The 27076-nt window shown below is 37.8% G+C and overlaps 2 protein-coding genes across 2 annotated transcripts; one reads left to right on the top strand and one right to left on the bottom strand.

The window, feature by feature from the left end:
* Positions 1-940: 940 nt before the first annotated feature.
* On the top strand, positions 941-11833 carry LOC100540901 (cytoplasmic dynein 1 intermediate chain 2; the record flags this gene model as incomplete). The annotated part of the gene is made up of 11 exons (XM_010713834.2): positions 941-1052; positions 1280-1442; positions 1535-1634; positions 2186-2311; positions 3269-3415; positions 3676-3789; positions 4163-4296; positions 5318-5462; positions 6270-6410; positions 7394-7519; positions 8200-11833. Coding segments are annotated over 11 exons (1422 nt in total), but the record flags the coding sequence as incomplete, so codon positions are not given.
* A 216-nt stretch (positions 11834-12049) lies between these two features.
* Positions 12050-26758, bottom strand: LOC104911731 (calcium-binding mitochondrial carrier protein Aralar1-like). Its single transcript, XM_010713744.3, has 7 exons — positions 26438-26758; positions 26170-26250; positions 17833-17973; positions 15754-15892; positions 13326-13484; positions 13050-13140; positions 12050-12660 (listed from the first exon to the last, which is right to left on the bottom strand). Exons 1-7 carry the CDS (start codon positions 26519-26521, stop codon positions 12471-12473), a joined length of 885 nt encoding a protein of 294 aa, XP_010712046.1. The 5' UTR covers positions 26522-26758; the 3' UTR covers positions 12050-12470.
* Positions 26759-27076: the final 318 nt, after the last annotated feature.

The following is a 27076-nucleotide window of genomic DNA, read 5'->3' as shown; positions in this document are numbered from 1 at the left end:
TTTTTTGCTTCTCTTTTATGTGTGCGTGGATTTTGTTGTTGTTGTTGTTAGGTAACTGAACTTGGGTCAGGGAGACGGCTGCAACAAACAAACCTAGTCCATGTTGAATACTGCCTTGTTACTTGTGGTGAGGCATGCAGTAGACTCCTGCTGCTATTCCCTTACAGACAGGTGATGTAGCTGTTTAACTGATAAAAACGGTCTTTGCAGAAGCTTATATGGGGAAAGTGGATGAAGAAAAGCCAGGAAGCCTGTATTCCACAACACAAAGTAATTTAAACTTATTTTCTGGTTTACGGTATTCAAAAAATAAAATGCAGAAATGCAGAAAATGCTGTAAGTCCTGTCAGCGTTCCCGAACGTTAACGTTGTATGTTATTCATTGCAATTAGGGAAAACACATTTTGCTATGAAGTCCTCATTGCCAAACATGGTACAGATAATGAGACTCACCTTTACAGTGACAGAAAAAATGTACTATCACTGTTATTGTCTTTAGCAAAATTTGCCTCTCAGAGTAGCAACCTGAAAGCTAATGTAAGCCATCTTTGTGCCGCGGAAAGGCCCATTAGACTGATGGTTTCAGATCCCCAGTCAGCAGCTGTGCTGTAGACTATTTTAGACATTTGATTTTTCTTTATTCTGTAGCATTAATGTGTCAGCATGTTACACAGAACATGCATCAACCACATGGTTGTGTGGAATCATAAATGCTTGGAAGAGAGATTTCCACTTTGGATTCTTTACAATTTGTTGTGTCTTTTTTCAGTTTATACAGGTATGTATTTTAGTGCATTTAAAATCCAGCTGCAGGCAGTGCGTGAGATGATGTTATACGGGGAGGTACATCTTATAGATAGAGCCATTTTAAGCTAAATTATACCACTCTTATATGTTGAGATTCCTACAGAATGGTACTGTTCCTCCCTAAAACCACTGACAGTCTCGTACTTTTTTCTTAGATGAGGAAGAAGAAGATGATGTGGTTGCACCAAAGCCGTTAGTCGAACCTGAGGAAGTAAAAACATTCAAAAAGGAAGAGGAGGAGGAAGGTACGCTTCACCTCAGCATTTTGTGCTACAAAGAAAAATATTTAATATATTTTAACCTCTCCACTGAGTTGAAATTAAATTGTGTGACTTAATATAAAGTACATGGATGTTAAGAAACAAGTTTTCTAACATTGTGCATTGTGATAAATACTTTTGTTTGCTAGTTCCCTTTCTTGGAAAGAATTTGTGAAAGTATGTGTTATAGAAAGCCTGTAATCCTTTTCCAGCTGCCCCTCATGAACTTACGGAAGAGGAAAAGCAACAAATTTTGCATTCTGAAGAGTTTTTAAGTTTCTTTGACCACTCTACAAGGATTGTTGAAAGAGCCCTTTCTGAACAAATCAATATTTTCTTTGACTACAGTGGAAGAGACTTAGAAGACAAAGAAGGGTAATGTGAACGCTGAATGCTTTACTGTGAATGTACAACGTTTTTGCTTGAAAAAGTGGTCAGAGATGAACATTCCCTAATTGCCTTCACAGGGAGATTCAAGCAGGAGCAAAACTGTCCTTAAATAGGCAGTTTTTTGATGAACGTTGGTCAAAGCATCGTGTTGTCTGTTGTTTGGACTGGTCGTCTCAGGTAAAATTAAAAACAAAAAACAAAAAACTATACAGTCATATTTAAGTTCTTTTAGTTCTGTCCACTTGAACCTTCTGAGTGTAGAATTGAAATACGCTGTATTTCTAAATGTGTTCCTTAGAACAGTTCTTAAATCGTGCATGGTTTGCAAATAGTAAAAAGAACTTACATCTTATGTAAAAAGCAGTAGAATCTTTGAATTATAAAGAGAAAGTCTTCAGCATGTTTGGTTGTTCCTTTATGCTCTTCTTTTCAAAGTTGAGCATTAGCTTCAGAAAATAGAGCTCACTTAGTAGTAGTAGGTTTTACACATAAAAGTAGATTAAGATAAAAGAGCAAGAATTTTATGTGCACATTAATAATGTTTTATGAGCTAAATTTGTAACAACTGCAGTTTTAACTGATGCCATTTCTTACAGGAATTTATATGAGGTGATTTTTGTTTCTCTTTTTCTTTGATCCCTGTTTTGGCAGCACAGAACAAAGATTCTAGGATTGTCTGGACCACTAGCTAATCATCTTGCTCGTTTTAAATCTTTCTCATTTTTCAGTACCCAGAATTACTTGTTGCCTCTTACAACAACAATGAGGATGCACCTCATGAGCCTGACGGAGTGGCCCTTGTGTGGAATATGAAGTACAAGAAAACTACGCCAGAGTATGTCTTTCATTGCCAGGTACAGTTCTGTCTTGTGAGAATAAAGATTTTATGCTGATGAGCTTGGACATCTACCTTCCTTATGATTGTCAACATAATTATTTCATGGGGCTGGCATTCACTTTAACCACATGTATTTGCAAACAGATGGTGATAGCTAAAGAACGCAGCTTAGAAACATTCTTCTGTTGTAGAATTTCTAACATCATTCAGAATTCAGTCTTGTTTTAGAACCCACTTTAATTTACTTGAAAGCCCAAAAACCTTCTTGTGTAATGGCTGAACCACAAAGAAGGTTTGTATGTAAGGAGACTGCGCAGAGTTGTATACTACTAGAGCTTAATTTACTGAATAAAATGAAGATGGCCTGAGGAGATGGAGCAAGGATGGAAACTAGAAACACATGTTGCAAATGAAAAAGGCAGATGGAGGTTTCTCAATAAATGCAGAAAGATAAAATCTTGCAAATTTCTTCCATTATCTCAAGTCTGAAATAGCCACTTTACTTTCAAAATGTTGTATTTATGAAAAATTACATAGCTGAAACAAAATGTAATCCAGTGTTGTCAGATTACTGTCGAAGCCCAGATTGCAAAAGTAGCTTTGTTATGTTCGAGACAGATTTGTAGGTTCATGAAAAAATGACCCCAGACTGTGGCAAAACATGAATAACGTAACTTTACTGGTTACATTACTGGATCTTCTCTTGCTCACAAACCATGCTAGGAGCAATATGAATTTATACAAACGGGGTGGGAAAAAAAGAGGACTTCATTTTCTGAATGCAAGTTAAAACTAAGAACCTACGGGTGTTCACAGAATGTTTTTGAATCCACATGTGGTAGAACAATGAAATAGTATATCAAATCAAAGTAAAGAACTTACTGGTCAGGTTTTCTTTTAGTTTTAGATGTAGCATCAGTGAATGATAGGTTTTTGTGTGTTTTTGTTTTGTTTTTTTTTTTTCCCCTTTCAGTCAGCAGTAATGTCAGCTACATTTGCAAAATTTCATCCCAATTTGGTGGTTGGTGGCACATACTCAGGCCAGATCGTGCTATGGGATAATCGCAGCAATAAGAGAACTCCAGTGCAGAGAACTCCACTTTCAGCTGCTGCTCACACGGTAGGGGGTGAAATATCTACAAAGACTGTTTCTTGTTAGGATGCATTTAACCTCCAGGAAACTCTGTCCGGTGCACTTGATTGATAATGCTTAAATGTTTGTCTGTGTTCTCCTGTGCTATCACTGAAGAACGGGAGTATTCTCTGTACTACACTGTGATCAACCTTTTCTCTTTCATTAAATGACATTGTATATTTTGTAGTGTATTAACTGCACTAGAATTGTAATTCCTTTTTCTGACACTATTTCATAATTCTTAGCATCCAGTCTACTGTGTAAATGTTGTTGGGACCCAGAATGCTCATAACTTGATCAGTATCTCAACCGATGGGAAGATATGCTCTTGGAGCCTAGACATGCTTTCCCAGCCACAGGTAAGATAAGTTTGGGTATGTATAGCATCTATGCTAGATAAATACTTTATAAAAAGTTAATGAATGTAAGAAGAATTAATAAACATTTTCACAATACACATTTATACTTAAGCTTAGTAGGTATTGGATAAAATGCCTTTTCTGCCCTGTGGGACGTTGTAAAAATTATATTACAGTTGGACTAAATGATCTTGTAGGTCCTTTCCAACCTTGTGATTCTATGATATTCACTGTTAGCACAAGAGAGAACTTTCTTATTCTTGCACAATTCTACTTAAGTAGAACAACAAATCTAGAGAAATCTAAATGACTTTGTAACTGTTAGTGTCTCTTTCATACATTTTAAAGCAAGTTACTGATCTTTTCACTACAGGATAGCATGGAGCTGGTTCACAAACAGTCCAAGGCTGTGGCTGTTACTTGCATGTCCTTCCCAATTGGTGATGTCAACAACTTTGTTGTTGGAAGTGAAGAAGGCTTGGTCTATACTGCATGCCGTCATGGGAGGTGAATAAAAGCTTTTAATTATTCAAAGGAAATAAAAGCTGTGAAATGATGAGACCATGTATGCTTTACACCGCTAAAATTGTTTCTAGTACACGTTTAGTCTTTGTTCTTGACAGTCTTTGAAATAGCACTGTTTGTGCATGCTATTTTCCAAGAGCTTCATTAAAACCAGGAGGAGTTTGATTACAGAACTGGTCCTATGCTCTCTGCATTGGCCAGGAGTTGTTTGCAGTGATGGGGGCAGCGCAGGTCACTGAGGTTTTATTCATTTGAATTGTAGCAGAACATTCCAAACTTTGTATCAGTTCTGTAGATAATTGTACAGTAGCATCACGCACAAATCTTAAATTGGCTAGCTTTTCTCCTGCTGTTCAATCTATTTTGAAATTGTCTGACTGTATCTTATCAATTGCTTTCTTAAATATAACTGAGTGTCCAGGTTTCATCTCAAATACACATCACCCTTGCTGCACGGCTTTTTGGTTCCAGAATAGCTGAAATTGTATCACTTCTGTGTAACATTCTTTCCATCTTTCCCCCTCCCCCCCTCTTTTTTCATCACTTCTGATAGAAGACTATTAGGGATATATTGTTACTGGTTTATGTCTGAACCCTTATGTGTCCACAAGGTGTACTTGCAGCTCCTCTTTTAAGTCAGTGGGAGTTTTATGCTCGTTCCTGAGTCTGGATTTGGTTCTTTGTATGATTCAAAGTTTTAGCTATTGCTTTGAAACAGTACAGTTAAACATGAGTGGATTGGTACCTGCTGAATGAGTCTCTGCACCCCATGGTCTATTTTTGGCACTTAAGGAGAGCAGAAAAGAGATGTTGAAATTAAAGTCAATATTCAAGCCTGGTCTTCTGTGAGCCTGTTGAGATTAAGCCTTTACAGTTGGGCAAACATCCATTCAAAGCAGCAAAATCTTCTCGAGGTTATATTTAAAATGCGTTTCAGTGCTATCTCTGTCTGCAGATGTATGGTTTCTGGAGAAATTAACTTTGGTTATATATTCTAAAACAGCAAAGCTGGAATCAGTGAGATGTTTGAAGGACACCAGGGACCAATCACAGGTATCCACTGCCATGCAGCAGTTGGACCTGTAGACTTCTCACATCTTTTTGTCACCTCTTCTTTTGACTGGACAGTAAAGCTTTGGACAACGAAGGTAACTATAATAGATAGTTCAGTGGTTTTCTTCATAGTCCTTGACACAAGGTGGTGCTATAATGTAACCTACTCAACTCAGGAAACTTAGGTAAACTGAAGACAAACTGTGTGAAGCTCTCCAGATCCCTACCAGCAGTCCAGTTGATTCCTAGTGCTTCTTTTTTGGTTTACTGCAAAGAGAAGACAACTGATGAACAAAACTAGTTAACAACATAAAGATGTCTTTGCTTTCAGACTGTACATCATTTGTGTACTTCTGATCCATTCTGTTCATCCTTTTGCCTTTTGTTATCAACAATGATTACAGTGTAATCAAATACAAATCATTGTTAAATTCAGATACTTCATTTAATGCATAAGACAAATGTTTTGCTACAATTTTGTGGAGGACTGGGAGACAGCACCAAAACTAATCTCAAACTGCATTTAGAGACTTGCAATTGACACACATAGTATTCATCTTGCTGGAATTACTTCCTCTTCTGTTGTGCTGATTTCCTGAGGAACATAGTACTGTCACTGAATTAGCTTTTTCTTGATGTACGAGATTTTTAATGTGTTAAGTTTAAAATCTCTTACAGTATTGGCTTGCTAATGATTTCTTTATATTAGCTTCCACGATGAGACTTTGTGCATTGGAAAGCATGTCTTTGATAATGCACTTCGTCTCTGGCTGCTTTTTGCAGAGGCTGTTTGGTTTTTTTACGTTATTGATAAGTTTTGTGTTTTGTCTTACTCGACAGAATTTGAATTGCAGACTTGGGATATTGCATTATGTCTGTTTTTTGTTTTTTGTTTTTTTCAGAATAACAAACCTCTCTACTCATTTGAAGACAACTCAGATTATGTTTATGATGTTATGTGGTCTCCAACGCACCCTGCCCTGTTTGCCTGTGTGGATGGGATGGGCCGGCTTGACCTGTGGAATCTCAACAATGACACTGAGGTGAGGCAATCAAGTTAGCAGTCAAATATAGCTGGAAAATTGTTTGTGCACTTGGAAAAAAGTGACAAGAGTTCACGGAAGTATTTTTCTTGTCCTTAAATATTCTGAAGCTCCAGTAGTTTCTGCCTAATGAATATTTTACTTTGATTGCAAGGTAATAATTCCAGTGACTGGTCGTTATGAGTGGCGGCAGTAATTAAATTGTTGTAACCATAACAAGAATGTAAAATATCTGTTGGTTTAATACCAGCCCACATTGTGAAAATGACTTTCAGGCCTTCCTCAGTGTGGCCTTGGCAGCCTACAGCTTAACAGTCTGAAGAAACCTGCCACCAGGACACCACTGTTGTTCTTAGTGCCACGTTGCTATTGCCATAGTAATAACTGCAATGAAATTAAAAGTTGCTTCTAAACTTAGAGGATGGAGTGCCTGGGTTTTCTGGTGTAAGCTATGAACTTACCCATAGTGTAAACCCTTTCCAAGACTAAACTTGTTAGAGATAGACAAGGGATAATTCTGACATACTCTGCAATTAGAAATTTCACCTTCACAAAAGTGCGTACAGAAGAAAGAGGGCTTCTCTAAAAGCATAGGGCAGTGCGTGGTTTTTAAATTAGTTACCCAGTTGTAGCCTCTGGTCTGGGTTTGGGCTGCCAAGGCAGCTGCTTTCATCCCTGCCCTGTGTCCGTAGTTTTGCCTGAAGTTCCAGGACTCTTCCTTGCTGTCTCACAGAGCTACAAGGTGAATGGCTCCTGTGTCATGGCAGGAGTGCAGGTGTGCATTTTGATAAAGTCAGAGGGTTGTTGTTTTGGTTACATCATTAGTGATAGCATACGGCCATTGAGAGTCATCTGAGACCTACAGACTCTGTGTAAATTGAAAAGTCCAGCTTGATACAATGCTGATGGATGAAGTATTTTCTGTAGTCTTCGATTGAGGGAATCCCCGTGCATTTTTAATAGTATGTTTCAAATGAATACAGGTGCCAACTGCAAGCATTACTGTAGAGGGCAATCCTGCTCTGAACCGTGTGAGATGGACGCATACTGGGAGAGAGATTGCTGTCGGTGACTCAGAGGGCCAAATAGTTATATATGATGTGGGAGAGGTACGTATACCATGTGCTGTGCAAAGTGCATTACAGAACAATCAACTTTATTTGACTTGCATTTTGCAACTTGCTTTTAACTTTCCCTCTCTGTGATAAGAGGGGGAAAAAATAACATTTCCTTTATGTGCCTATTTCACATATTCTGTTATAACTTTTCAGCATACCTTCTGGCAGCTACACCAGTCGGAAACTAAATACCTAATTTTCAGGCTGGTGAAATAGGATGAAACCATTAACAGCTTTGTTTGTAGGGATTTTATGTTCTTTATAACTGGTTCACGTAAATTCAAACGGTTGTTTGAGGAGTATTGAATAAAAAGTTTTGAAATGAAGCAGTCTTGACTTCATCCTGTAGGGAAGTGGTTGCTATCGTGAGCGTGCGTATTGCAGTAGTACATGATGTGTCGACTGGGTGCAGATGTGGCAATAATCTCCTTTCTTAGAGACAGTCTCATGCAAGCTTGTCACGATATCATTGCATACTTAATACATCACTCTCAAATTCTGCTGTTTTCATTAGTTAGAGCTGTTGATGTTTTGACTACTTTAGAATTTACACTAAGAAAGGTAAGCTGTTCTGTTGGAAGCTCTTCTGAATGTTACTTATGAATTCTGCCGTTCAAAACGAGCTGTTTGTATATATTGGTGAACTTAAATAATGTTATCTTTGTCCACAGCAAATTGCAGTTCCTCGCAGTGACGAGTGGACGCGGTTTGGCCGAACACTGGCAGAAATAAATGCCAACAGAGCTGATGCAGAAGAGGAAGCTGCAACCCGCATCCCAGCATAGATCTCCAAAAATGGGCAGTGGTGGTAGACTTGTGAATGATTTGATGCAAATCTTAGAAATATAAGCAAGTGTCAGTAATAGCTTAAGGAAGGAATATGTGGATTCAACCATGGACTTGGAAAACGTGTTATGATCTCTGAAAATCAGATCTTGCATTGTTGACTTTTTATATATAACTTACAAGCACATTATTTGATTTATGTAACTTTTAATACAGTTAACTTTGACTTTGCAAGGAACTTCTTTTGAAACACTAACCTGGTGTAAATTTGCTGTTAAGCTTCTGAAATCTCCACTTTATAAACAGTATGTTTCTGAAGATTAGAAATTGTTTCTAAACAAGTTCTGTTTCTAAACTAAACTTTCTATATTACACAGATTAGACTTTATGAGGTAGTAAGTTTCTGAAGGGTTCTTTAATTCAAACTGCAAGTGGATATGCATGCGTAAGTTCCGAGTAAGTTTCATTGCTTATATAGAGATAAGCTTCAGACTCTGGTAGTGAGTAATACGAGTGAATAAAATTTGTCTGTAGTTACGATTCATTTGACAATTGGACCAGAATTGATGAAATACATATTTAATAACAATAAGAAGTTCTTTTGTTTTGAATTGGCGCATTAAAGGGTGAAACTGATTCATAAATAAATATTATATGAGCTGCCCTGACCCCCAATCTGTCTCCCTTCAGTAGTTTTAGAGTAGAACGTTCCCAGGAGCTGCTGCCTGCCTTCACTTATACTGCACATGTCAGTTTTGTACTCCCAAGCCTTCGCTTCCCGCTGTGGTACTTGGCTAAAACAAGGAAGGCCACTCTTGTTAATTTTTCCCTTCCTGAAGCATGATGAGCTATATTTTGAATTGATTTTCATAGCATCAAACTTGCTACTGATTTTTTTCCCATATGAAGAGAAAGAAAAATTTTCTTGCTGCTTTTTAACATCTCTTGAATCAAAAACCTCTAAACAGCTTGGAAATAGAACATTTTCTGCTAAAGGCTGTATTTTTTAATAAACCTCTCCTAGAATATTGTAAGCTTTCCCATCAAACATCTTTCTCCCCCTTTTATTTTTGTTAGCTTCAGGTAAACAAATGTTTGAGGATTTTTTTTATTTTATTTTTTTTACTAATTTAAAGTATTCTGACTTGTACCAACTGAGCACTAAACATGTTTGATGCCTGTGACAGCTTAGGACTCTAAATCAAAGTTAGAACAATTCAAGTTTTGTTTCTCTCATTATAAATCTGCTACAAACTATGATTTTTCAGAAGAGATTTTTTTTTTACGCTCACAAGTGGGATACAGGTTTATTTTCCAGCTTACTCAGAAACTTACTCTTGTTTGCAGTTTTTCTTAGGTTTTGGAGTGTATCTTTGTTTCAGTTCCATTACAAGCAGTTCATAGAGATACTGACAGCAATAGCAGCAGTTCTGTCTTAAAGAGGTTCCCTTCTTCTGTGGATTTGAAAGGCTGTATGCTTCCCCCCGAAGTCTACCCTCTATTTCCAGTACAGAGTCATGCTGTTCAGTTTGAAATTTGCCTTGTATCTTTTCTTCAGTATTACAACAGTAGCTGTTTGGTTGAGAAATACATGAACTACATAAAGAACAGGCACATCATGTGGTGATTTCTACCCCTTAGGCACAATAATACTTAAAAATAGAAGGTTCTCCTTTAATAATGTTTCCTTCAGACTTGAAACATATAGATCATATGGATTTAGTTCTAAATAATTTTAACCTTTTTGTAACTTAGCAGTATTGTTCTGTATTCCTGCTTGTGTTCCTCACTCAGAAAATGGTTACATGCAGATCAAAGCAAGTCTTAAAACCCTCTTTGCAAAGTTAAGAGACCAACAGTGGTGCCAGTTACTGTAAATGACCGTCCTGGGAGCAGCGCTGTCCAGTTTTAAAGCTGTGAGAGTTCTCACATGGGAAAGCCTTCCAGAACTGATCCAGTCAGTCAGCAAGCTGTGACTGAGATTAAATGCCAGTGGGTACTTCACATGTCTGTATCTCTTTAGGAGAAAAAAGAACAAAATATACAGATAAAGGAAAGAGTGTTCCCAGGAGGCCTGGATCTACAGAACTGCACAAGTAGGTAATTTTTTTAAACAGTAAAAAAAAAACCCAAACACTTAGAGTTATATACATGTTACAGCATGGAGATCAAACATCTGATTCAGAGTATTGTAATGTCTAACTCACTAAATATTATTCAGCATTGAAAAGATGCTTTATCTTCATTACAAACTAGAACTGAAGTTCAGTTCTTAATAAGCTGCTTCTTCGCACGCCAACTAAAACTCTTCATAGTGGCTACTGACTGAGTAATAGTTGTACCAGTGGGGCCCACTGTTTCCCAGGATGTTTAACCCTGAAAGAAACTATAAAACTGTAAAACTAAAGACTGGAGATGGTGATACTTAAACAAGAAAAGCTGAAAACCCACCTACCTTCTCCCTGACTCTGTGGGTAGTAACTTCCTTTAGGACTGTAGAAACTTACACAATTTCCTCTGACATTTTGGATTTAAAAACTACATTAGCAGGCATTTTTCTCTGTATCCTAAGTTTAAAAATAAACCAGGAGAGTTCAAACTTCTCCTTTCCTTTTACTTTGCATTCTGCCCAACTGGAATTTATTCTCAGTCTAGAAGGTCGGTTCTGTTTATGAGAAGAGCTTTCTTGGGGTTTTTTTGTTGTTTTTTTTTTTTTTTTTTGCCTTTATATAACAAAATACAAATGATGTATTGTCACTTAGTCTGTCAGTGATAAAAACTTCCTAGAAATACAGAATGCCTTCAGTTTCTGTTACAGAAAGTTCTCCATTCTGGAGTTCTTTGTCCTCCTGCTGTGAATCTTTGTGCATTTGGACACTTGGGTAGATGGACTACAGTTCTATTTTGCTACAGTAATAGAAGCTTCCTGAGTGGAAGATGAAGGAATTTTGTTAATAGGGACAATTATGCATTTATTTATTTCACACACAGTAGTTGAAATCAGATACTAACTGCTGGGCAGGTGGGGTGTTGTTTCTATTCTTTGTGCAATACTTCATTCTCCACTATCAGAAGCACAGCCCATGTCACTTCGCTTAAGAAAGACATCAGAATTAAGTAATATTCAATATTAATTTGTCAAACACTTAAAAGGTTGGTTTCCTAGATCGTGCAGGAGATCATGTAGATCTGCCCAGACATGCATTTCAGCAGTGAGAGTTGGCCACAGCTGTTCTTAGTTCCCCTGTACTATCCCCTGTAGTTTTGGTTTTGAATGTGGTAGTACCAGAGCTATTGCACTACTTTAGTGCAATTTGCTACTCAAAGACAAATGCTCCAAATAATAAAACCTGTAAAAAAAAAAAAATGAGTCTTTTAATAATGGACAAATGTTTCATATTTTAAATAAGCTACCATCGAGGTAAGATCTATTAGAGAATTAGTATTATCATGTGCTTTGGGAGAATTATTTGTTGCAAAATAGTGCTGTAAAATAAAACACTGCATGTGCTCATCTAAGTACTGTGTTCTTTTATACTTACAAGCCAGCACCTTGCGTCTTAATACGTTTGCTGTAACTAGGTCAGAGTAAATGGCATTCCTGCAGAGGCTACATACTGCACCGTACGTTCATTAAAGGGCTGCATCTAATCCTTAACCTTTAGTCTGAAATCTGCAGAGAAGAAAAATCATATTGGACAACATCTCTGTAGCCACGAAGAAGTGAACTGACTTAAATGGTTTTAAATATTTTATTGTCACGTGAGTCTTAACAAAAAGCCTTCCAAACATTCTGTACATTTCAAACTGCAATATCCATTATATAAATGTGTAGAGATGCCATGATGTCTCTGTACAAAGATGTACAATATGTACAGTAACATTAAATGCAAGCTGTGCAAGGCAAAGCTTAGGCTTAAACATTCATGCCACTGGTTAAAAACAAGGCATAGACCCAAAGCTTTAGTCAGTTTATGTGCAAGAACTAGTTCAGAAACAGGTAAATGTGTATATATCAATATTAGAAAGGAGTAATTTGATTTGCAATCTCAGTTCAGCAAGAAAAACATGCAGCTGACTGGAAAAAAATACAGTACTATTCTTGTGAATTTCTAGCACTGCATCACTTCCAGAGGCTGAAATGTGTCTTTGGGATTCAGCTGCTACTTTTTGGTTGAGCTGAGACAGTGCCAGAAGATCGAAACTTGGGAAGATACAAACCAAATTTATTTTCTATACCAGCAAATGTAGCTGTAGCAAGTCTGTATCCACCTATGTGTTCGGGGTTAACAGGAGGAAGATCTGAAATTCGAGTTTTCGGTATAGGTTCTGATCCAGAAGGTTTGCTGTTTGAAGAAAGAAAATGAGAAAAGCTTTTCCACTATTTAAACAAGGTGGGGGTGGTTCACAGCACTACTTAATGGGCAAGTGAGACCAGCTTTTAACTTCCTATGGCACAGGTAAGAAGGACAAAATATCTTGCTACACTAGAAATATGAATTTTATGGAATGTATTAAAATACATACTTCTTTTTTTTAATCTCTTCACTTGTTTAGAAGTAGCATATAATTAAGCTCCACTCTCTTAATTACCAAAGGTTGAGGGGCTCATTTGGCTCATACTACAACTGCTGCACAAAACCACCAAGTTTAAGTGGTGCCGTGCTTGAAAAAAGTAAGACTTTTGAACTCTGCAGATATTTATTGCAAGTTAAAAAGCAAATGTTTGACTTACATGCCTCCAAAATCGACATAAAACCACCTCTGCAGAAGTTCGTAAGTGACCAAAGTAACACCAAACTGGGGTGAAGATCTGAACACGCGAGCTGTTGAATATTGCAAGTTGCAGCGTTAAACAAAAGGGAGTTTCTCAGGAGAGAAGCTGAGCATTTTGTAGCAAAACAAAGTTACATTGTTTGGAATCAGGCCTTCTAAATACTGCTCTAGAACAGCAGCAGGTACTAATTTGGAGAAGTGGGGTCAGTCACAATATTCAATATGCATTTCTCACCTGCGGCTCCCTTCCAAAAAGCCGAAGGGCCTTCTTCCCTTAGAATCTTTCCGAAACAGTCAATAACTCCACTGTATGTTGTCTGACCGGCACGAGCTGCCACTTGCAGTCTTGTCTTGATGACATCAGCAGGGGTTACCAAAGAAGCAGCAGGTACACCTTTTAGAAGAAAACCACATTTAATTTGCACAAAGATTCCTGTAAAAGATGAAATTCTAACTGAAAGATACGATGGCAAACTTGAATATTTTTTTTGCAAGAAGTGGACGTTACTAAAAATGCAAGTTCTTATACTTGAAGCTATTATTTCTGTTGGTGTTATCCTTCCATTTCTTCCAAGCTTAAAGGCTGTAGCTGAGAGTAAAGAAAATAATAACAGTGAAATATTAACAGCGATTCTCTCAACGTCCCATCAAGTAGATGAAGCATTTTTAAACTCACGTGTATGTTATACATGAAATTGGAAGGGAGGTTTGTGACAAAACTCAACTGTGCCACTTTACTTTATTTGCATAGTCTACAAAATATTTTGCAAATTATATAGACAATTCACCTGAGAACTTGAATCCCATCCATCCACGTGTTAAAGGTGTTAGTAAGGAAACTACTACTTGAAATACCAATTCTAAAGAATTATTTCTTTACTGCTGTTTGGGCTGTTCTGTAGGATGCTTGCTTCAATTAGGCAAGCCATGAAAAGACAGGACAAGGAAGGTGCTTTACAAGCCTGCTTTGTACCAGCAGCGTGATGTTAGCCAACTTCAATGGAAGAGCATATCTCCACTTCCAAGGCACCACTCTCAGCTTTCCAGTCAAAGGAAAGGAGAGTTTTCAGAAATGTACTCCACAGTAAAAACCTGTGTTATTTAAGGCATTTCTGAATACTTCTGAATACTGTAAAAATTTCATCCTCGTGAAAAGAGGAACAGTTTTCTGACTCATTTGGAATTTTGAAATTGATTTTGTACAACTTTTACTACTGGTTAATATTGAAATAAAGGTATAATAAGTCACTGATTTTTATAGGGGATCATACACTCACAAGTGTCACTGATAATTCAGAAGATGTTAAAGTGAATGGGAACAATGTAGTTAAGGCAACCATACATAGATTTTCCCTTGCAAGCAGGTATGTTCAGTGTGTGCTCTTCCCTGCTGCGCATGCATAACAGGAATAGATGAAGCAATTAGGAGTTTGAAATGTGCATTTGGAAAGGCGGATTCCTGTACAAGCTGTAAAAACCAGGCCTATGAGATTTAAACACATTTTTAATAGTGCTCATTACTTAGTATCTGACTGACCCAGAAACACCAACTAAGCAAGGAGAAGCTGAAGTTCACAATCTAAAACTAGAACATGAGTATTGTGAGAAAGAAGTTGATAGTATTTGTATGTACTTCTGTGAGTGCAGCAAGATAGACAGCCCTGCATTATGTGAGAGTAATCTGGGCTATAGCTGTGTTACTGGTTTCCCAGCTGGTCTCTCTCTTCCCTCTGACACCAGAAAAGACCCAACTGGCAAAGAGCAGGTGTAGCCAAGCTCTGCACCAACTCACACACAGGCTGCTCACGACTGATGAACATACATACAGCTAATCCTCACAGCTGCAACCAGTAACAAAAGCCCATCCCACCCAAGGGGGTTTCTAAACTACACAGAAGACAACACTGGTTCACAACCGAGAGGCTGCAGCTACCTGGAAGTGTTCAAGAACTGTGGAGATGTGGCACTAAGGAACATGGTTAAAGGCATGGCAGGGATGGGTTGCAGTTAGAGGTCTTTCCCAGCCTTAATGATTCCTACGGTTCTGTGGCTTCCCCTCTGGTGATCTTAACAGGATCTGCCCTTCTGCACCCTCTTAAATAACCATCACTACAATTCCTATATCCAGTATTTTACAGTGTGTGCCAATTACCAAAAACAACTTACCGATCACCATCACTTATTCTGTTTGTATTGAACATTTTTGAGAAGCCTTTAAAATATTTTACATTTCACAATATGATTCTTCAGCCTCAGCTTCTTTACAAAATAATGCCCTGTTTTTGGCAATTGCCTTTGAACTAAGTTTCCTCTCAGCTATTCAGGAATCCAAACCCAAGTAAGTCATTTTCTTCCTAGCTCTTATGGTATCTCATTTTATGTTCATCAAAGATTCAAATTAGCCTTCAACTCAGAGAGCACAGTAACAAGTAAAACCCCATTGAGACAGACAGATCAAATTTGACTACAAGTTGCTGAGCTGCATTACACTGTTTATCCACATTATGCAAATGTAATTAGTTCTCATCAAAATTACATCGCCTCCCACTAAGGATAACAGTGATCAAATTTAGATTAAATCAGACACAATAGTACCATACCCTTCCTTTATATGGGGCTACCGAATGAATATTAAATATTACTTACTAAAAGAAAAAAATTACCTGCAATGGCTCCAGCTGCAAGGAGATTAAGCCCTCCCACATGGCCATTTTCATCAGCGAGCATCAGTTTGCTATGAGCATAAACAGGAAAGTAGATTGCAGAAAAGGGAATGTCTCTGAGGAAACATGCTTTGGCACCCTGTCATGCAGAAAAGAGATGTAATAAAAATAAATTTTGTAAATAAGGTTAAAATTGATATCCAGAGCCCAGGAAGCATCAGCTCTCTTGATCTACCAGGTAAACAACACAGAAAATAAACTAATTCAGGAAACAGAAGATGTGGAATTGAACTCAAATAAAAAACCAAAGCAGGCTTCTAGAGTAAGGATAATTCAAGGTTCACATATAAGTTTATTAAGAACTATGCAACAATAATTCTGACATCAGTACCTAGGATAAGTACCCTTTATATTTGATGTGTCCAAACACGACAAAGAAAGCAACAAGGCCCGTCTTTCTCACAATGACCCACAACCACAGAGGCAGTGAGACAAGTCCTTGCATGCCATTCTTTCCATCAAACTCAAAATCATTACTAAAATACCATTTAGGTTTGTAACACCTCATACTGCTCTGCACAGATGATCACGTAGCCGAGTAAAGAAGCTGCAGCAAAAAGGGAAACCACTTCAAAATGGGAGGTTTTTAGTGAGGAGAACACTGTAAGAAGCAGCTCCTGGCAAAACCTGGCACAAAACAATGCCTTAAAAGAAGTTTGTATGCTGTAAAACCAGTGGAATGCTCCTAACAAAACATATTTAATATTTTTCTTTTAGTAACTCCAGTCATCAGTCTTTTACTAACTGAAAAATAACTCCTTCAGTGCAAAGCTCAAACAACCAGCAAAATGTCAAAAAATCTCATCCATATACCCTGAAAGCATGCATGTTACAAAAATAACATCCTTTCCAAATGAGAACTCTGGTACCCTATACTCCAGGCAGCAGCCTCCACACAATGGGCCCAGCTGAAACCTGTCCCCCTCCGCAGTGAGATGTAGTGGAACAGACAGCACCTGTTACAAACCCGGTGTGGCTGATGTAGGACTCCAGGTACAGAGAATCTCGTGCCCTCAGTCATTTCCATGCAGATAGTTTATGCTCTAAAATGTGTTTGTGCAGTTACTCACAAAAGATAATGCAATCCTTATTTCTGCACAATTTTTAGTAAGCTCAGTTGTTGAATTACTGCAAAGAGAAATGGCAACTTTGTCCCATGTATCAAAACATCTGTGATCTTTGGGAAATGTAATGGTTGTTAATCTGATTTATCGAATTCCAAGCAAAAGCTTCAGCTCCAGAAATAAATTTGCACATTTCTATACTATTATTACAGGCCTATGACAAATCAGGCAAAGCAATGTTTTGTAAGTGCACAGATAATACAAGTGCTGAATTTACGTATTACCCCTTGTGCTGGCAGAAGATTCAGCAAGAAATACTATTTCTTGTTTAAGAAAACTAATAGCTTCTGCTCCATTACATCTGATCTGTAATGATGGTAGTAAGTGTACCTGCAGGGAAGGAATCTGTTGACTGGCACTCTGCTGAAGTACAGTATAGTATGGCCTTTTTTAAAGTGGAATTTGTTATTGACAAATCCCACCATTTAACTTCTTAAAAATCTGAATCCTACTAAACTACACCACTGTTTCGCTGCCATCAAATTATTAAGACAAAGAGAATATCCTGCTGCAAAGATAACAATAGAGATAACGGAGACTCAAAATAAGTGTAAGAAAAACACACAGAAAAGGTAAAGAAACTTCTCACAAAATCCCACCAAATGAAATTATCGGTACTAGAAGCCAGCAGGTCTGCAATACAGGACTCCCTGTAGCTCAGTATAAAAGCCCAGAGGACAGAATGGGGGAGTACTTTTATGTATCCCACTGCCATTAATACAGAAGTGGGTTTTCTTCAGTTTTCCATGGTGGGGCTGCCCTGCAGGAAGGAATTGGTTCTAAATTCAAAAGGTTTCTTTGTTTTTAACACAGTCTTTGTTTCAACACTGTAAAAGTTTAACATAAAACAGGTTAGCAGAGCTATAAAGAAACCACTCAGAGCAGAAACACATACCTTATAGAGACCAAGAAGGCCTAAATCTTTCATAACAGAGAGGGCACTGACTCTGGGTCCTGTAGTAATTTCTCCCGCTACCTGCAGCCGAATCTTTACAATCTCCAGTGGATTAGTGAAGATGACCTGGGAAGCTCCTGCCTGCAAACCCAAAGAAAAAGAAAGCAAATTGCATTACTGGAGCGTGTGGTGACATGCTGACTTTGCAAGGTGCAGAGTGCCTTCACCTCTCACTGCATTGGCTCATACTCTCAAGTAAAAACCCATGAGTGAGAGTTAATAAAGCACTTGTCTGGAGGTTAAAAGCCCACATCAGAAATCGTGGTTTTGTACAGAATTCTGATTCACTCAAATTCTTACATTTATATGTTTATATTCCACTGAAGTGGAGTGATTTGGTTTGCCTCTGCAATTCTCCTTCACATCACTTTCTAAAAGTCATGAGACTGCACAAAAATCTATCAGCTACTGCACTAAACACTACCCTACAACAATTCTTAGACTTGCACTGCTAGGGCATCAAATGCTTACAAAGAAGACCTTATGTTTATTTAATAATAATCCATCACCAATGCGTAGACATGCTATTAGCATTTAGTGGTGATGCTGTTCAAAAAGTAAATTTGCATTTAATGGTGTAATTTTAAATAATTAGAAAAGGTGTTTGGAGTTTTGTTTAGTAGACCATAATTCTCCTAATTGGAAACAAAATATAAAATTTAAATAGGAAGAGTAACATTTGAAATTATGATACTAGATACAAACAGGAGCCCTATCTTTCTCGAACTGAGCATGGCATTCCACATGCTGGAAATGTTCTGTTAGCAGGCCTGAAGGACTGCCTTGCTTCCTTCTTCCTAGTAATGGAGTTGCAGAGCACCTTTAAATTCTGCACTTCAACCAATGACTTCCAAAGAAGTACGTTTCAGTTTCCATCTGACAGTTTAATTTCAGGAGCACCTATTTAACATGACACGAACAGATTTCTCTTTGGTACACTGTAGGTATATATTCCACTTGAAATCTGGAGAAGTGTGTGGTTCAGCACAAAACGGCTGAATTTTACTAAACTACTTCTTCCCCTTCTTTCTGAACCACCATTGTCCATTTAAAAACAGTTCTCTAAAATGCAGCCACCTGAATACAACCAACTTCAAAAAGCATTTCTTCCTCAGTTTGAAAGCCCCTCATAGTCTTGATCTACTCAGTCAACCCATCACACTTGACTGAAGAAAAAGATGCACAACATCTGTAATTAAAGTTTCTTTTTTCTACTTCTAGGTTGCCCAGGAAAGAAACTGTCTTTGTAAAACTGAGGGCGTGTGCAGAAAAAAATTAATAAATATAAATAAAAATAATTGGTCAGTTCACTATCCCGCTTCCTGGTGTTCCCCAATTGATTCAGAACTAATTAACACTAATCCTTTCTGTTATGTCTCTGCTATAGCACATCTTCCACACTGAGGTTTGCCTGGGAGCACATCTTAGAAGTTGGAAACTTATTTTAGATTTGAGAAAAGGACCTCAATAGCTCTTACAGAGAACAAGGAACACTCTGAGCACTCTGGTAGTGGCTGTGCGATGGAGGTCTCAAAATCTTCACTGATCAAGTGTAAGATACCTCAGTCAGTACAGACATCCGAAACCCTTGACACAAAGAGTGGCAGATCAACCTCTGCTTTTGATTAACTATCTTTACTGCAACGGTCTGGAAGACCGTTGGCATTCCCAGACTGGACAAACTGACCCCATCTTCTCTCTTTCCTGGACTTAATGCATAAACACTTTTCTCAGTTCCCTGACACCACTCACATCCAAAACTGTTCTTCAAACCTTATTTACTTCCCATGTTACCTTTCCAGTTAGTACAGATCTATGTGTGTAAGAAGAAATGGCTGTCCCGCTTGGAAAACTTTCAATATAAATAAAACATGTAATTCTCATCTGGCAAATTCTGTTAAACAATAACCAATGTTTTTTCCATATTACATTAAATAGAAAAACAATTTCCACTGCTTATAGTTTCCCTACATTCTTTTTTATACTCTGGATAAAACGTAAATCAGAATACTCTTACTACACAATACAGCGTGTCATAAAAGTTTATCTGCTACCTGCCTATTTAATATGCATTCTTTGTTTACATACATGAAATTCAATTTTTTTATTATTTTTTATTTTTAATCTGTTGCAAATTAGCACATCCTGAAGAGCAGCCAAAATAAACTTGCTATTTGCCTAACACCCACCAAAGAAACACAAATAGACCAATTGGTAAACATCTCAATTTTCTGCCCAGAATTCAACCTTCCTGCAATTAGCCTCCTCCTCCCCTAGGTGCACAACTACCTCCCTCTGCTGTTCTCAGCCCAGTTCTGATGCACAAATGAACAGATAAGACTCTAAACATAATTTTCTCATATTTTAGTAGTAGTACTAAAGTGTTAACAATTTTATGCTGTTAACAGAGATTAATATATAACAATATTAGTAGTTAAATGATAAGTAGTAGAAGTAGTTAGATAAGCAGATGACTAAGTAAAATAAAACATAAGAAAAACCCTAATTTACATTATCAGTAGAAAACCTCTTAGAAAGCTCCTTGTTTTGAACATTGTGTATTCGGTGTTGACGAACTTCTTATATCCAGCTTTCTTAAAGAGCAGTAACCATCAAGACACACATTGAAATGCTGCCTATCAGCAATATAGGCTCCTGCCCAAGCCTAACCCTTTCATACGGTTATGTCTGGAGCAAACTTTTCTGCACAGGAACAACTCAACTCACATAAAGTTCTACACCAAATTCAGCTTTGTGAACGCATGAGATCCCTATCACATCATACATACAGACAACATACAACATAAGAAAAATCACTTTTTTATTGTGTGCTTTTTAAGAAGTGTATGGGAGGGCTGTTGATTTTGTTTTGTTTTTAAGAAAATGTTTGCGTGTCTGATGAAGAATGAGGCAGAAGAAAGGCATTGCCTGGGTTCCCCAGCATCTAAAATGCCTCAGAAGGGGATGCAGAAGAGAAAGATACAAAGGCTCTCAAACCAAAAACAAACTGGCGGTGTGCAGAGTCGCAATTCAAATCTCCGTGCTTCTGTGCAAATCATTGGCAATCACCATCATTCTTTCTCAAAGTACCTTATTTCAGCTGTCAGCTATGTTTTTTAAATACATGTGTAGACATATACACACACTACGGTCCTTGAATTTCTTTCACAGAAGGTGCACTAAATCTAGATTTCTTCCCAAGAAAATCTTCTTTCACTCTTAAATTACAACAGACACTTAAAAAAAGGTTGACAAATTTGTTTCTGAATGGAGGTTATTCATACACATCAAAAATACCAGTAATAAAAGCTTCTACTTAACCTTAATGTCATGTAAAATAACTCTACAAGGAGCAAATAAAAGAACTAAATCTGACAGCAAAGGTTATGAGAGAAAAGATGTAGTTTGAGATCCCACAGCAAACGCCTCATGACATGCCAAAGGCTGAAGGAAATACACAAATGACCCTGCAACATGAGACCTCTTGCCCTTTCCAATTCCACCCAGAGGCATATGCTACAAAGGGGGAGAGGCCTGTTTTGAGCCCTTCCTTCCTTCCTTCCTTTCTGAAACCACCACATCCTGGACCACAACCATATCCCATAGAAGCAACTAAAATAAGACGCTACTTAAAACAGCCTACTTCAAACACATCAAAAGAACTTGCACTTCTTTCTCAAGGACAAACTTCCACAGCTCGTGCACTCACAGTAAACTAATTGTCTCTTTTACTAAACAGTACATTTCTCCATAAGTTTAAATGTCTGCAACAGAAAGCAAAGCAGCAACGTTTAATTCTTCTCCTAACTTTACCTGCCTAAAGCATATGAAAAGATATAAAGTATCTATCTTCAAGACTTTGAAGAGCAGTATCCTGACAAGTAAATTCTGGCACCTCTTTCTATATGTATAGGCAAACACACACACATCTCCCACTCCTAATCACCAACAGATGCACTGCCTACACCTTCAAGAAGAGTTCTTAGGCCCTTTCCTTCTGGCACCCCACATCTGCAGCACAAATCGGAAGTATCTTTCACATTAAACGGAATTCATCCACTTGAAATGCTAAGCCCCATGCACACTCCATTGATGGAAAAAACTATTTTTTCCAATGTAAATCATAGGAACTACAGCTCAAAATTACAGCATTTTCATCTACTGTGACAGTACTTACAAATCACTTATACAACATTAGATGTCAACTTATATGCCTCAGCTGAGGATGAACAGTTACCCTACAGCACCTAGCCTAACATGGATCATGCAGGTGAGTTTCTTTGAGTAGCACTATCCATATTAGGTATGAATTTTCTGTTTCCCCAGCTCTTGTCGAGAATCAGGACAGCATCACCAAAGCCTAACTCAGTCTCCCTACTATCTAATGGTAGTTGAAAACTCCAGAGGCAGAAATGCTAATCACTAAATTACAGTGAAGTTCAATTAATTACAGTAACAGTAAGGAAATAAATTGTTTTATCTGTACATGTGCAAGTGTGGATAGTGCTGCTACTGATTAACAAACCAGCAAGCTCTCAGGAAGGTAGGAAGACAGGATATCAGTTTCATCCATCAGCGACTAAAATCCTTTCCTTGACAGGTATGACCTGACTGGTGTAACTGAGCTGCCCCATGCAGTTGTTTTGCAGACTTCCAATACAGCCACAACTTGAGAGCAGCTGGGAATATTTGGGCTTTGACAGAGCAGACCCTGCACTCCCCAATGGCATTTACATTGCCCAGAGGCTAGCAGGTACATTTCAAGAAACACAGGGCAGTGGCTGACTGTGGGGGGTCCCTGCCCTGCAGTAAGGAAGACTGGCAGGCAGCTGACTGTAATAAATAGGCCAGTGCTTGGGTGGATGTCTCTGGTAACAGCTATGAGATTTAAGATTTTCCCTTTTACTGAGAATAGGAGTTTATTCCAAAATCTTACAGCAGTTGAGAAAAAAATAATATCTTCCTAATGTAGTTGCTTCCTAATGCAGTTACCTGGAGTAGGGAACCTGCTTTGACAGGGGGGGTTGGATTCGATGATCTCTGGAGGTCCCTTCCAACCCCCTATGATTCTGTGATTTTGTTGGTTGCCCCTTTGCAGGATGATACAGCACTTCTTGCAGAGCTGAGGATGCTGAGCACCATACACAGGTTGCCTGGAAGCACTACCATCCTAACATCAAAGGTTTTAGCTGTCCCCGTTTGTGGGTCTTACAGGACTATAATACCATACATAGGCTTTGATACAGCAGTGCCATCCAGAGAGGAGAATTTGCTAGGTTTGCTGCACTACTTTCATTGCTGCTTCTGCCTCCTCACCACAATTTTGTGATTCCAGACTGTGGACAGTGCTGCACACAATGTGCTTCTGCACTGTTTGCAAGAAGGTAGGTCTCCAACAGTGTGGAAGGTTTCTGCTCATACAAAACACCTAAAAAACAGTTTGCCCATCCATTACACGTAGAAAAGATGAAAAGGAACATTACTGCTGTTAACCAGGAGAAGAGTCAATGCTAAACACAGACAAGTGAGGGTCAGAGGTAGTAAGAAGAACATCTCTGAGAGCTACACACATAGGTATAATAATCTGGTTTTTCTGAGGTTATGATGAGGTGAAAAGCACTTTTTGAATGTATTCTTTTTATAATATACTATCAGCATAACAACATATCCCATCTTCCTACCTACTTGAGAGTTTGCTAATTTATTAACATTTGCCAAGACATTTTTAAGAAGCCACAAGCTACCTAAATCCAGATGGTGGAAACAATTTTGGATAGAAAAAAAGCCAAACAGTGCCATGGCAACTCATAATTTTGGGCTAACAGAGAGAGAAGAAATAGAATTGTGGAAAGATGAGGAAGAAAAGTAATATCTCCAGAAGAGAAAGCTTGTCTGCCCCAGCACATTGAAAGGGATTAAGGTTGCTAGTGGCAGTTCCTTGGATGTTACTGTCAGTTATCTCACAATATTTTGTAAAAAAGCAGAACACAATGAATACAGTAAATGAGAAGATCAACACTATTTGCAAGCAAGTCAACATGAAAAAAAAAAAAAGCTGTCAAACTGAGGATGAAAAAGACTGAGGAGAAAGAGGACAGAAACAGTTATATTGCTACTGTTTCAGTTAATTAATCCTTTCAGACATTTAGAATAAGCTTTCTGTGCTTGATATTAATGATTCTGGTATTTAGGAAGAAGTTAAATAGCTAAAATGACATAAAAAATAAAATCAGTGCAAATAGAAAAGTCATCAGCTGGTAAGATTATTGGATAATCCAAACAAGGCTGCAAAGAAATTAAAACAACCCTGAGGTTGCTAAACTGTCCCCAGTATCTGCCCTACAGAGGCCAACTTTATCTAAAATACTCTCGGTTGGAACAACAAAAGAAAAAAACTATTCCCATCTACTTTGAGTCTAGCAGAGGGCCACAAAGATGCTAAAGGGCCATGGATCATCTCCCGTATGAGAAAAGGCTGAGTAACCTGGGTGTGTTGAGCCTGGGGAAAAGACTGAGGGAGAGATCTGATCAATGTTAATAAATATCTAAAGGAAGGTGGGAGGCAAATAGATGAGGTCAGGCTCTTCTTGGTGATGCACAGTAACGGGACAAGGAGCAGTGGCCTAAAATCTGAACACAGAAAGTTCCATACAAACTGCAGAAGAACTACTTTATGGTAAGGGTGATGGAGCACCGGAACAGGCTGCCCAGGGAGGATGTGGAGTCTCCACCTGTGGAGATATTCAAGACCTGTCTGGAAGTCTACCTGTGTGGCCTACTGTAGGGCACCTGCTTTAGAGCAGGGGTTGGACTCAATCTCTTGAGTTCCCCTTCCAACTCCTGCAATTCTGTGATAATTTTGGAAGATAATACCAGCTTCAACAATCAGCTAGTACAAAGGGTTGTGTCTGGACAGCTTATCCGAAACTAAAATTTCTCCCTGATTTTTGTATGTTCACCACAGTAAGACAATAAAAATGTATTCTGAAAAAGGAGTAGTACCTATCAAGAAGCAGAAAAGCCTGTAAAATAGATCAGATTTAATGTTATCATTTCAGTATAAAACAATGTAAAAATAGTAACTGAGTATGAGATGTTTGATTTAAACAGTGGATTTAATCATAACAGAGAAGAATACTAACGAATTGTATTCGCTTCTGTTATAAATGATCTGTATGTGCTTTCCAAAAGAAAGGTTAGTCTTTTGCTAGCTATACATCACAGCTGCTTTCTCACATTTCTCAGAAAATAAACTTTATACACTGACAGGTGAAGACTCAAACATGTACCAGGCTGCCAAATTCAATCAGGCAGAACTATAAGCAGTCTCCCTTCAGGGCTGCTTCTTTGAATTAAAAGTTTGCAGAGGTCAACAACCTTTCTGCCCCAGGTTTGTTGTAAGCTGAGGAGGTTTTCTACCAGCTTGTCAGCCTACTCAACTGGAAGTTATTAGTGTTCCCTGCTACAAAAGAAAACTAACTGAAAACTTAAACATTTTATAGGCTTAACAGCTCTTGGTGAATCTCACAAATGAAATTAGCAAATGAACAAAAAAAAAAAAACCAAAAACCTATCATCAACACCAATTCCAATCATTTACAGCTTGCTTGGATATCCACTGAATTAGAGTTCTCAATCTCAATGAAAACATTATTTGTTTTTACCTACATTTACACGACAGATGTAGTTAGCATCTACAGTAATGTACCTACCTTTATATGAAGTAACTTAAACTGAAAATTCACTCAAACTTGTGATCGGCAAGATAAGCCTACATCATTCAGTTTTCTCACATTTTCACAAATAAACAAGAGAATCACACATGACAATTTAAAGAGTGTGTTTCTTTTCCTTTTGAAAATTTCATGAACAAACAGTTGCTTTTTTTTTTTTCTTTTCTTTTTCCTTCTAGCAGCAAACTCATGATTCCTATAATCCATTCCTGAGGACTAACTATCTCTCTCCAAACTAACCCTGAACACCATTCTAAGCAAAAGTACAGAATGTAGTCAGTCACAGAAGCTTCTTCTGTGAATACAAACACCACGAACTGAAAGCTATATAGTAGGCCAAAAGTTGTTAAAACACATAATTCCAAGGGAACTCAGAATTATGGAGCTTTCCCAAAGAGAAAAAGTCCTTTTCCAGTTCTTGTAAATTGGAAAAAAAGTTACATTCAAGTGAGCAAAGCACACACATAACTGTCATTCCAACTGTACTGCACATTACTGAGAATCAATTTTTCCTAGGAATGAACAGTACAGGATAGATACTTACACAGCCTCCAGCAAGGATCTCTGCAGGGAGTGGAATGGAACCATCTTTCTTAGTAAATTTGTCTCTGACAAAGTCATTAACCTAATGAAGATACAATACGTTACACACAATTTAAAGGTATCCTTCCTCCTTATTAACCTATATCAAGTACATCTGTACCCATATTTATTAGAGTGCTTGTAAGTGGTCATCTTTCACACATTTTAGGAAACAAATCCTGTGTTTGTTAACAAACAAAAAGATGTCAGGAAAAAAAAAAGATACGTACAGTTAGCTTAATAGCCTTTTCTGGAGCAACACCTATCAGCTGTGGTAACAAGCCTATAGAAACAAAGACATCATAAGGCAACATTATCTTCCTAATAAAGAAACTAATATTTTATAAGAGCTCTACAGAAATGTCTTTCTGCACATGGGATTTCCTTTGAAGTGGGCGGCAGTTACCCCAGGAGGTAGATGGCATTTATGCATGTGTGGCTGCTAGAGCACTGGATATTCATACCTATAGGATTTTACAATAAGATTTTGTTGAAAATGATATTGAAAAGGGTGAATGTGGCCACACTCCACAACCAAGTCAAGTCAGATACAGTTGCTGTACAGAAAAAAAAAAGTAGAAGACAATGTACCTCATCATATGTCTATTTACATAAGATTTAATTTGACTTTTAGAGTTTTTTAGCCCCTTAATGTGATTTTCCCATAAATCTTGAAATTAAAACAGGAGATTAATTATGAGAGATACACACAACTATGATTGTTATATTGTTATATATAAATTATGAACTAACCTCTACCACTAACCTGAGATTTCTCAAGGCTCCAGTCAACTAATGATGTAAAGGATTTTCATTAATTGAGTCCAACATAAATTTATTTAAACTCTCTTACAATTAATTATTTTACT

This window comes from Meleagris gallopavo, chromosome 7, assembly GCF_000146605.3.
Source record: "Meleagris gallopavo isolate NT-WF06-2002-E0010 breed Aviagen turkey brand Nicholas breeding stock chromosome 7, Turkey_5.1, whole genome shotgun sequence".
Classification (NCBI taxonomy): Eukaryota; Metazoa; Chordata; class Aves; order Galliformes; family Phasianidae; genus Meleagris; species Meleagris gallopavo.
The sequence above is the reverse complement of the archived record's forward strand: the minus strand, read 5'-3'. Positions and strand labels throughout refer to the sequence as shown.

What these genes read in the sequence shown, in the direction of transcription:
- LOC104911731 (XM_010713744.3), bottom strand. Translation starts at nt 26,521, where the DNA reads ATGTTGCCTTATGATGTCTTTGTTTCTATAGGCTTGTTACCACAGCTG. An exon ending in AGATCCTTGCTGGAGGCTGT is followed by an intron (nt 17,974 to 26,169) that starts GTAAGTATCTAT and finishes TTGGGTTTGCAG; the next exon opens with GCAGGAGCTTCCCAGGTCAT. An exon ending in GCCTTCTTGGTCTCTATAAG is followed by an intron (nt 15,893 to 17,832) that starts GTATGTGTTTCT and finishes TCTGCATGACAG; the next exon opens with GGTGCCAAAGCATGTTTCCT.